Below are 12,647 nucleotides of genomic sequence, written 5' to 3'. Positions count from 1 at the left end.
ACTAGGGACCGAATGGCTCGGCAGCAGTTCTGCGGAAAAGGACCTAGGGGTGACAGTGGACGAGAAGCTGGATATGAGTCAGCAGTGTGCCCTTGTTGCCAAGAAGGCCAATGGCATTTTGGGTTGTATAAGTAGGGGCATAGCGAGCAGATCGAGGGACGTGATCGTTCCCCTCTATTCGACACTGGTGAGGCCTCATCTGGAGTACTGTGTCCAGTTTTGGGCCCCACACTACAGGAAGGATGTGGATAAATTGGAAAGAGTACAACGAAGGGCAACGAAAATGATTAGGGGTCTAGAGCACATGACTTATGAGGAGAGGCTGAGGGAGCTGGGATTGTTTAGTCTGCAGAAGAGAAGAATGAGGGGGGATTTGATAGCTGCTTTCAACTACCTGAAAGGGGGTTTCAAAGAGGATGGCTCTAGACTGTTCTCAATGGTAGCAGATGACAGAACGAGGAGTAATGGTCTCAAGTTGCAATGGGGGAGGTTTAGATTGGATATTAGGAAAAACTTTTTCACTAAGAGGGTGGTGAAACACTGGAATGCGTTACCTAGGGAGGTGGTAGAATCTCCTTCCTTAGAGGTTTTTAAGGTCAGGCTTGACAAAGCCCTAGCTGGGATGATTTAACTGGGACTTGGTCCTGCTTTGAGCAGGGGGTTGGACTAGATGACCTTCTGGGGTCCCTTCCAACCCTGATATTCTATGATTCTATGATTCAATTGCCAACAGTTCAGCTGTCCCTCCCCCACTGCCCTGAACTGCTCCTGGGAGCCTCCTGCTTGTTGTGCAAAGGGGTGGGGGGGACAAGGGGTGCTAATGTCAGGGTGTCCACCATCCATAAGCCATCTCCACAGAACAGCGGGGGGTGGGGGAAGAGAAACGATGACACAACAGGGCTTAGGACTCAGGGAGCTTGCTGGCAGCAGCTGCTGTTTCAACTTGCTGATCTATTTTAAAAGGCTTACTTAGAGTGGGGTCAGTGTACTTATAGGGGCGATGCATGTCTCTCTCACACACACACGGTGTGTGTGTGCTGTCTCTCCTCCCTCCATTTCTGCTGCTTTGTAGAGTGTGAGGCTATATTAACAACAATGTGTTAACCCTTGAGGGCTCAGCCAAGTGCTAGTTCATCATTTAGCAGCAAGGCATTCCCTGGGAAATATCCCATTCTCTTCCACCCTCTGACTCCACCACCTCAACCAAACTTCACAATCATCTTTGCTGTGTATAGTATTAAATGGTTTGTTTAAAATTGAGAGAGAGAGAGAGAGGGGTCTTTTGTCTGGTGAAAAATTTTCCCCTGGAACCTAACCATCCCCCATTTATATCAATTCTTATGGGGAAATTGGATTTGCTTAACATTGTTCCTCTTAAAGTAGCATTTTTCGGAACATAACTACAATGTTAAGCGAGGAGTTACTGTATAACAAATGGAAAAGGGGGAAATAAATAGCAATGCATATAAAATTAGAAGGTGTGAAGTACAGAAAATTGATAAAGAAAGCTAAAAACCATCAAGGAAAATCCAATGCTGGAAGAAAGTTTTTTTTAAAACATATTAGGAACAAAAGAAATCCTAGCAAGAATATAGGACCAACACTAGATAGTCATGATAAAATTGTTATTAAAGATGCAGAACAGTCAACCTGTGAAACTCTTTGCCAGAGGATGTTGGGATCACTGTTCCCTCTAAGCTGTGCGTGCACACACAGATCTTAAACCCCCGCGCACATGGTGAAACACTACGCGCACTCTGGCTTTTTTTTTGCACTTCGGCAGGAGCACAGAAGAAATTGTTTGCGCACACGGCCTGTTAAAAGTTAGAGAGAACATTGGTTGTGACAGTCAAGATTATGACACGATTCAAAAAAGAACTCGATAAATTCATGGAGGATAGGTCCATCAATGGCTATTAATCAGGATGGGCAGGGATGGTCAATGGCTTTTAACTGGGGTGTTTGCCACAAGCTGGGAATAGGCAACAGGAAATGCTTCATTTGATGATTACCTGTTCTGTTCATTCCCTGTGGGGCACCTGGCACTGGCCAGTCAGAACACAGGATATTGGGGCTAGATGGACCTTTGGTCTGACTCAGTATGGCTGTTCTTATGTAACAGATACAAGCGTTCAAAAAGTATTCATGCTCTGTACTTGGAAAGAAGCGGGATGATATACTCGTATCAGATGAGAATGATGAATTACCTTCCAATCCATTAGTAATGAAGGAGGATGTTTGATGCCATCTACTAGAGATAAACATTTTTAAAGTCAGCAGGCCCAAATGACTTGCTACCAAAAGTCCTAAAAGAGATGGCTGATGAGATCTCCAGCCACAGTTGTTAATTTTTAATAAATCTTGGACAATAGGGGAAATTCAAGATAATTGGATGACTGCTCATGTCAATATTCAAAATTCAAAAAATTGATAAGATGCTCATATGAGATTCAATTGATGAAGTACTAAAGGATAGGAATATAATTAATGTCAGTTAACATGGTTTTATGGAACACAGGTGTTAATGAAAGAATTAAATCAGGTTTGTTCAGATTACAAGTTTGGTCAATAAAGATATATACATTGATGTCAGACTTGTGTAAGACTTAGTTCCACATGACGTGCTGATTAAAAAATTAACACTATGCAATATCAGTAACTGACAGATCTCAAAAGGTAGTGGCATCAAATGGGGGTGTTTCTAGAGAGGTTATAGGCTCAATGTCAGTCAACATTTTCATAAATGATCTGGAGGTAAATATAAAACCAATAAAATCTGCCAATAAAATCTGCAGGTAACACATACAGGTGGAACGGTAAATGAGGAGATGGTCAGGGCAGTTATACATAGCAACCTGGATCACATAGGTCCTTTCAAACAAAATGTGTTTTAATATAGCCAAATGTAAAATTATGTGTCTGATACAAAATTACTCAAGACGGTTAGTTCCAAAGCAGACTGTGAAGAGTTACAAAGGGATCTCACAAAACTGGGTGTCTGGGCAACAAAATGGCAGTTTAAATTCAATGTTGATAAATGCAAAATAATGCACATTAGAAAACAATCCCAATTATACATATAAAATGATGGGGTCTAAATTAGCTGTTACCACTCAAGAAAGATCTTGGAGTCGTCATACACAGTTCTCTGAAAACATCTGCTCACTGTGCAGCAGCAGTCTAATAGGCTAACAGAATTTTAGGAACCATTAGGAAAGGGTGACAAGAAATAAGATAAGATGACAGAAAATATCATAATGCCACTATATAAATCTATGGAACACCCACACCTTGTATACTGCAAGCAATTCTGGTTGTCTCATCTCATAAAAGATACATTAGAATTGGAAAAAGTACAGAGAAAAGCAACAAAAGTGATGAAGGGGATGGAACAGCTTCCATACGAGGAGCCATGTAAAAGATTGGGTTTTACGAAGCAAAGTGATTACTGAGGAGGGTATGATAAAGGCCTATAAAATCATGAATGGTGTGGAGAAAACATTTATCCCTTTACATAACGCATGAACCAGGGCCCACCCAATGAAATAAACAGGTGTAGTAGGAAGAGAGCCTGGAACATAAGCCCTTGTATCAGAGGCCTGGTATGAGGCAGGACCTGCTCACAGAATCTGGTAAGAACAGGGATGATACTGCAGAAATACAACAGGCAGTTAAACAAAATAAACAAAAGGAAGTTCTTCTTCTCACATTGCACAGTCAATCCGTGGAACTTGTTGCCGGGGATGTTGCAAAGCTCAAAACTGTAACGGGGTTCAAAAAAGAATTAGGTAAGTTCACAGAGCATAGGTCCATTAATGCCTATTAGCCAAGATCGTCAGGGATGCAACCTAATGCTCAGGGTGTCCATAAACCTGATTGTTGGAAGCTGGGAAAGGGCAACAGGGTGGATCACTCAAAGTGCCCTGTTCTGTTCACTCCCTCTGAAGCATCTGGCACCATACACTGTCAGAAGACAGGATATTGGGCTAGATGGATCATTGGTCTGATCCCATATGTCCATTCTTATGTTCTTCTTATCTTCTTAGGAACAAGGAAAATAAGCAATGCCTGCAGTCTGAGGGACTATGCTGGAAAGTATTTAGGGAGTCATATTGTGGACAAGCAACCTGAGATGAGTTTCCAGTGTGACAGTGTAGCAAAAAGGGCTAATGCTCTCCCTGACTATCAACAGGAGAGTACTGAGTACGTATCAAGTATCGGGGGTAGCCATGTTAGTCTGTAGCCACAAAAAACAATGAGAAGCTTGGTGGCACCTTAAAGACTAACAGATTTATTTAGGCATAAGCTTTCGTGGGTAAATTTTTAAATACTTAGTCTTTAAGGTGCCACCGGACACCTCGTTGTTTGAGTAGGTATGTCTCTATATTGCATTGGTGTCACCTATACTGGAATATTGCATACCGCTCTAGTTGTCCACATTTTAAAAAGGATGTAAAAAAAATGGTAATAATTTTTGCAACAGGAACTTGGTTAATCCTGTTGATGTATGAGGAAGAATGGAATTAAATTCCCTTTCCCACAGCCAAAGTGCTCGGAAGAATAAAAGATAAAATGTCACTAATCACAACAAACAAGTTTCTGAACACTCACAGAGAGCAGATATGCTGTTTAAGAAAGTGCCATTTCCACAGTCTCTTTACCCATACCACACTTTAAGGGATATAAATTGGCTTATGTGAAAACCTGTGAAAGTTTATGACCACTATGGAAACAGACTTGGGGTGGGATGGAGGTGTGTAACACTGTGGTGCAGGTGGTGTGACCTAGTAGTCAGAACACGAGTCAGACATACTGGTCTGATCAGAGCCAGAAGGTGGAACTTGAGTTGTGGTTGGGAAACAAGCAAATGGCTGGTGCCAGGAGTCAGAGCAAAACTGGAGTCATGGTCAGGAGACAAGCCAGTGGTTAGAGCAGAACCAAAGTTGTGGTCAGAAGACAAGGAAGTTGGTCAGAGCCAGGGGTTAGGAGAAGAGTCTGGGGCTTGACCAGAAAGAGGCACGGGTTTGGAGAAAGGTTCAGTACAGGAAAATGGTCTGGACCAGCTGTGGGCAAGGAATGCATTGATCATCCTCTGTGCTGCTGTTGCTACGTGGCTTAAATGATGATCTGCTGGACGTCCAATCAGGAAGCACAGTCACTCTATGAGAGCTTATTGTGCCCAACCAAGCTCATTGGGTTGCCAGGTGGCTGTGCCTGCAGCCAACTGAGTTTCTGACAGTACACCCGCATGGGGTCCTCATCCCTGGCTTCTCAGGGTATCATTGGTGAAATTTCTGAAGGCAGTCAGGAGTGTGAACTTTATCTTTTGGCTCCCAAGATTACTCCTCTGGCCTGTACACTCCTTCCAGTCTATAAGACAATGGAGCTTTAACTGACCAATCTGGAATCAGTTTGCATTCTTCCTCTTCCTGGACTATTACTGGGGTTGGGTCTACTCAGTCAGGGAAGAGATTGTTGATGAACATCTTGAGGGAAACACAAAAGATGCAGTGAATCTTGAGAGATTCTGGGAGCTGAAGGCAACTATGTTTATTTGTTCAATGATCTGAAACGAACCCAGGCAATGGTGGTCAGTTTTCAAGTTCTGGGTCGAGACACAAATTTTATTCCCTACAGCAAGGCTACGGCAGCTCATCCAATGGCTTTGCTTGTGGTTTCTTCGTGCAGGTGCAGAGTTCACATGACTGAACATATTGTCTTAACATCTGTTTGTAGGGTTGACCATCAGCTGTACCTAGCAAGCACGTTCCAGGTTTTACACCGACATAAATGACTCACCATGGGTAAGTCATGACACAGTCTTAGCACCTGAAGCCAGGAGTTGCCCTGAGGAATGCAGAGGCGATACCCACAAGAGATGTGGTCTTGTTGCAGGCAAAACCTTGAGTCTGGGGAGGCACTGGTGATTCTTACAGACCTGCAGATTGGGACCACAAACGGATTACCTTGCAGCCGTTTCTTGCCCCTGATCTGGGGTATTAACTGTCTCACTAGTATCCAAGAGAAGGGAAGTGGAGAGGGAGGGACCTGGGCCCGCCCTCTACTCTGGGTCCCAGCCCAGGGGCCCTAGGGATAGCAGCAAACCACTTGAACTAGCAATTACTTCCCCTGGGCTACTTCCCTCTCTGGCCCTTCAGCTTGTGGGGCTTTCTGCCCTCTCTCTGCTTGGGCCAGGTTTCTCCCAACCTCTTGTGTCTGTGGAGTCCCTCTGCTCTGCACAAGTCGGGTTTCCCTTTACCTAGGGTCTTGGTCTTCTGGCCCGCCACAGCACTTCTCCAAACTCTCCTCTGCTTCCCTCCAAACTGCTGTCCTTCAAACTGCTCTCTGCTCCAATGCCAAACCACTCTGCTTCAACTCCTCCAACTGTCTGATTGAAACAGGGTTTTTTTTTTTAATCAGGTGAGTGGTTTCAGGTGCTCTAATTGGCTTCAGGTGCTCTAATTAATCTATAGCAACCTCTCTTCCCTCTACAGGGAATAAGGCTCTCATCATCCTGGGGCTTACATATCTCCCCTCTATCACCCTCCTGCTGGCCTCTGGCCATGCTGTATCACACCCGTTATATCGGAGGGCACCTTCCACTTGGCGATAGCAGTCATCTTCCGAGGGTCCCTGACAACTGCCACTAGGGAAATGACAAGGCCCAGAAACACCCTAGTATCCTTGTCAAATTTGTATTTCTCAGGTTTTGTGTAAAGTAGATTTTGGCAAGGCTGATCAAGAACAGTATGCACATGGTGGTCATGGAGCTCTTGGTTCTCCCGAATTAAATGGAAGTTCCCCATTGCTAGTTCATCTTTGATAGTCACTGAGCCCCTGCCTAAAGTCAGGTTTCAGAGTAGCAGCCGTGTTAGTCTGTATTCGCAAAAAGAAAGGGAGGACTTGTGGCACCTGAAAGACTAACAAATTTATTTGAGCATAAGCTTTCGTGAGCTACAGCTCACTTCATCGGATATTTTCCACTGAATGCATCCGATGAAGTGAGCTGTAGCTCACGAAAGCTTATGCTCAAATAAATGTGTTAGTCTCTAAGGTGTCACAAGTCCTCCTTTTCTTTTTGCCTAAAGTCGTCACTCAATCCAGTGGGTGCCTGTGGCCAGACATTGAAATTCAGCTAAATACTTAGCAATGGACCGGGGTCCCTGCTTTAGGGCATGGGGAGCAGCTTCTGCAGTATTTTCTCTATTAGAGACATCAAAGATGCCTGCCATTGTCTATACAAAGTTCTTGAAGCGTTCAAAGAGAGGACTGGACCCCTCCAAGAGCCAGGACACCCACTTCAGGGCCTCTCTGATGAGCAGACTAATTACTAATCCCACTTGGGACCGATCCCTGGCATACATCTGTGGCCATAACACAAACAGAAGATGGCACTGATTAAAGAACCCACAAAATTTTGCACGGTCCCCATCAAACTTATCTGCTAGTGGCACCTGGAGTTTACGAGATGAGGATGCAAGGATTAGGGGAACAGGAGTCTGGGCTTGCACCTGGGACTGAAGGACTGCATTCTGGTAATGTAGCATGGTGATCTTGTTACATAGATCATACAGGACTACAACAACATTAGAGAGGGTGAGTTGGGCTCCTACTAGGTACCTCTATACTGTGAGATGATGTCCCATCTTATCTTTTAGCAGGATGCTCAAACTGTCACACACTGGGGTGTAGGTACTGCAAACTAATGGTCAGAGTGGGAGAGTCAGGTCTGGCTGTAGTAGAACAGGAAGAGGGAACTGGAGTCATGAAGCCAGTGGTCACAACCAGCCATCAGAGCCGAACAAGTCATGGTCAGGAGACAAGCCAGTGGTCAAAGCCAGGAGGTTTGGAGGAAGGTAGAGACTGGGCCTGGAGGAGGAACACTTGTGGGTTGGTGCAAGGACCAGTACAGGAAGCAGGTCCAGTGCAGCTGGAGGCACAGAATGCATTGAACAGCCACTGTGCTGCTGTTGCTACAAGACTTGAATGATGATCTGCTGGCTTGTGTGCAATCAGCACAGTCACTTAGCGAAAGAAATTGGGCTCAGCCGCTCTCATTGGGTGCCAGGTAACTGCACTTGGAGCCAGCTGAGTTCCTGATAAGAGGACCATCTTGTCCTTGTGCAGTGAGTCATATGGAGTTATAACCATCAGTGATTGCAACTCACTGCCCCTCCTGGCAGATGTGACAACTATCAGAATGGCCATTTTGTTAGACAGGTGATCCAAGGACTAACCCTGCCGGGGCTCAAAAGGGGGAGGACGGAACTCCATGAGTTTTGTTAGTAGCAAAGCTCAATTCCTAGAGAGGGACAAGCTATGTCATCAAAGGAAAGAGAGTAGTCAGGCCTTTAAGTAACCACAAGGAGGGTGCTTGTGGGTAATGCACTAATAAAGCATATAGGTGAACTTTTATGGATGCTGTAGACACTATACATAAAGAGTTCTGGACTAAGTAGTTCAAAACTGCACAGATAAAAGAGAAATCAGGTACAAATCTTCTATCCGTTGCACAGATAGCCCCTTCATTTCTGACCACATCATTTCACAGTGGCAGACTTTCTGGATTAAATGAGATTCTCCTATGAAGGAGATTCTCTGACAGGGGGATAAAACAGAACTTGTCCCACTTGATCTGAAGCCCTAGAAAGTGAAACATCTAGTCCACCATGTTTTCCGAGTTATGCTGCTACTATGGCAAATATTGTGTAAATACCCAGAAGAGCACACTTTACCTTGACAGCTGCCACCTCCACCATATTCTGAGTCCCTGGGATCCATATTACACCACCGGGTATGCGTTATTCTGGTTCCGACTGACCAGGCCAGAGCACGGGACCCAGGTGACATTGCCACCTCCACTGGCTTTAGCTGAATCCTGACCACCGCCTGGGATGTGAGACTTTGTCCTCTCCCTACATCATTTATGTTCTCTTCCTATCTCTCTCTTTTTTCCTTCTAATAAGAGTTTGGCTTAGCCAGCCAAAACTGTATATTTTGCAACACTGCGGAGAGCCTGTGACCAAAGAGGCAGCTAAAAGTGATACCCTAAACTGCACACTGCTGGTACAAGTTTGCCAGCTGTTGACGTGGCTGATAAAACTGTGTGCTATGCCTGTGTTTTTCCAGCAGTGAGGATGCAAGTGAAAGTCAACACCAGAGATAAAAGCTGCATTTTCTAACTTTGCTGTTCTCTTCTTTCTTTACATGCATTTGTTTTGTTTTGTCTTCTAGGAAAAGGGATTGGACTTTAACAGCAGCAATAGTTTTAGCCCTTCTTAACTTTTCCACTGTTTCCCAAAAAGGACAGTTATTACATTGTTGATAACACCTAAAAAACTGTCAAATTCCTATAAAAAAATCCCTCTATATCTAAAGAAAAAGGGAATGGGATTATGGTTAAAATAAAAGCCTTATTTAATACTTTATATTTCAAATACTTTAACTTTTCCCCTTCTTTTTCTGTATTTTTAATAAAAGGTTAAGAGAATATTTAATGGTGTTTCAGAGTAGCAGCCATGTTAGTCTGTATTCGCAAAAAGAAAAGGAGTACTTGTGGCATCTTAGAGACTAACAAATTTATTTGAGCATAAGGTTTCGTGAGCTACAGCTCACTTCATTGGATGCATTTGGTGGAAAATACAGTGGGGAGATTTATATACACACACAGAGAACATGAAAATTTCATGTTCTTAGAATCATAGAATATCTGAGTTGGAAGGGACCTCAGGAGATCATCTAGTCTAACTCCCTGCTCAAAGCAGGCACAATCCCCAATTTTTTTCTCTGTGTGTGTATATAAATCTCCCCACTGTATTTTCCACCAAATGCATCCGATGAAGTGAGCTGTAGCTCACGAAAGCTTATGCTCAAATAAATTTGTTAGTCTCTAAGGTGCCACAAGTACTCCTTTTCTTTTTATTTAATGGTGTGTTTGCTATGGAAAATAAGTAGGCTGAGTTAAAACCAAGAAGATCTCTGTGTAAACTCGAAAGCTCTCTCTCACCAACAGAAGTTGGTCCCATAAAAGATATGACTTCACTCACCATGTCTCCCTAACATCCTGAGACCAACATGGGTTACAACACTGCATACATTTAATATTGGGAAGTTTCAAGTCACCTTTCTCCGAGCCCTATATTCTATCAAAATTAATACAGGAGATCTCTGCCCTCTTAGATACTGCAGGTGAAGTAGATGGCATTATTCAGACGTCTCTGGCTGGGTAGTCCTTTACTTAGAGGGGGAGTGATCCTGTCTTTGGCCTTAATCTCCAGTTTCCAGTTGCAAGGTGTGGGCCATCCTACTGAGCAGCCCCTGAAATTGCAGAAATTTGTCCAGAGGACAAGCTACCAAGGAGGCTATATTTTTATCCAGCAAAGTAGTTTCAGTTATAACACCTCCCATAGGTATCCCTTGATCATTAGAAGTCATTTCCTCATACCCTGAAGCCTCACCTCCAATGAACTGTGAGTAAGGCTGAGAAAGGACAGGTTTCTGGTGCTGGAAGTGGAGGCTGGGTCATGACGTAGCAAATTACTCTAAAGTGGATTACACACAGCTAAACACATCAACTATTTAAAATAAAGGCTAGAAAAAATGTCTACAGGTGAAGACAGGACAGAGTGGTTTCTAATGTTCTCCACTGCAAAGCAGAAGGAAGCAAGGCAGTTGGAACTACATTTTTTAATATGGGTTCTGAAAGCAAACACTAATGTCAGGATGGGGAACTATTCTGGAAAGTGCTGACTCTCTGAAAAGGACTTAGGGAAAATGGTGGTTAGCTAAAATAAAATGAGCTCCTTTTGCAAAACTGTGGCTAAGAGGGGTAGATACGATTCTTGGACGTACCAACAGAGGAATACTGAGTAGGACTGCGGTATTATCTTTGCATACAGCACTGGTGAGACCATGACTGGAATTATATTTCCAGTTATGTCCACATTTTTAAAAAAGGACGTTGAAAAACTGGAAAGGGTTCAGGTAAGAGCTAGAAGAATCAGTCAAGGTGTGGAAAATGTGCCCCACAGCGAGAAATTTAAGACAGTCATCTCTTTTGTGGGTAAGAAGAATGGCTCCCTTCAACATTGTGTTGATTAAAGAGCTGACTTGATCATAATCAACAACTACTTATGTGGAGAGAAGATTTCTGATAGCACAAAACTGAACCTATCAGACAAAATAATACGAAGATCCAATAGCTGTAAATTACAGCTAGACATATTTAAACTGGAAATGAAGTACAAGTTTTAACATTGAGGATAAGCAACCTTTGGAACACCTTAGCAAGAGATGTCTTTACATCAAGATTGGAGGTCTTTAAAACACAGACTCTAGCTCAACCACAAGTTACTGCGTTTGATGCAGGATTTCGCTGGGTGAAATTCTATGGCACGTATTATGCGGGAGGTGAGATTAGTGTACCATAAGAGTTCCTTCAGCCTTAAAAATCTATGCACTTACAACCTGGACTTAGTCTCTACAAATCAGTGGGGGCTTTGGGGTTATTTCCCCCTCCTCTCCAAAACTCACCAATGCAGATAGTTAATGGAATAGCTCCAGTGGTCCTCAATATGCCAGCAAAATGAAGAAAAGCACATTCCTACATAGAGCCAGGGCAATTTCATTCCACATATATCTGCAGTGATGTGGGCAAGTACAGACTGCTCCATCACAGGCATGTTGTTCAAATTCCAGCCACTATCAAGATATTCCTAAAAGTGGAACAGAAAAAAAAAAAAAAAAAAAAAAAAAAAAAAAAAAAAAGAGTCACTGGTCTAAGCCACATCAAATAAACAACAAAAATGGAAGTAACTTACCTGTTCAGTAACTGAAGTTTTTCGAGATGTGTTATTTATGTGTGTTCCAAGTCTGATGCATATGCACTGGAGATTATAAGGCTTTGGCCAGCAGTGTCCATTGAGGCTCTGCAGGGAGCAGATGCAATCAACCCCTCCCGTGCTTGAGGATATATAGGTTGTGGAGCAACCAACTACCCAAAGTTCCGTCACCACTTCCAATCCAAGTATTAGACTCAGTAGTTGTGGGGAAATGAGGGTATGTTATGGAACACATACAGACACACATCCAAAGAGATCGAGTTACTGAACAAGTAAGTAACTTCCATTTCTTCTTTGAGTGCTTGTCTGTGTGTGTGCCATGTCTGGTGTCTCCCAAGCAGTATCCATAAAAGAGGGGGTGGGAAATACTGCAAGTCTCATTAAACAGGGATTTTAATACATCCTTGTCAAAATCGAGCATCTGGACATGCCGCCTCCAAAACAGAGTAATGTTTTGTGAAGGTACATTCATTACCGCAGGAGGCAGCCCTACATATAGAAATTAAAGGAACACCTCTAAATGAGGCTACCTGTGCCTTGGTTGAATGTGCTCTAATGTTCCCAGGGGGCTGTAAATTGACCGTATCATAACTTTATACAACCTGACACCCATCTAGAAATTCTCTGGGTTGCAAATACCCGAAACCCTTAGATCTTTCAGCAACAGGGGGGTAAAAAAAAAACAGCCTTGGGGATAATCCAAATGATTTTATCCTTTCAACTAAAAGGACAAGACCCATAAGGACATCTAATGTGTGCACTGCAGCTTTACCCTTGGTTGACTGTTTCACAAAGGATACCGGTAAA

The 12,647-nt window shown here is 43.3% G+C and overlaps 1 protein-coding gene across 9 annotated transcripts in view; it reads right to left on the bottom strand.

Annotated features, from left to right (window-relative positions):
• The window catches only part of KDM5B (lysine demethylase 5B), a 204,053-nt gene that overhangs the window by 94,335 nt on the left and 97,071 nt on the right, over positions 1-12,647 (bottom strand). For all 9 annotated transcript variants that reach the window (XM_043500701.1, XM_043500706.1, XM_038379466.2 and 6 more), the window contains one exon: positions 11,533-11,714. In XM_043500701.1, coding sequence (XP_043356636.1) covers positions 11,533-11,714 — 182 coding nt within the window. The remainder of the gene's footprint in view (positions 1-11,532; positions 11,715-12,647) is intronic.

This window comes from Dermochelys coriacea, chromosome 21 (genome assembly GCF_009764565.3).
Source record: "Dermochelys coriacea isolate rDerCor1 chromosome 21, rDerCor1.pri.v4, whole genome shotgun sequence".
In the NCBI taxonomy this organism is placed as follows: Eukaryota; Metazoa; Chordata; order Testudines; family Dermochelyidae; genus Dermochelys; species Dermochelys coriacea.
The sequence above is the reverse complement of the archived record's forward strand: the minus strand, read 5'-3'. Positions and strand labels throughout refer to the sequence as shown.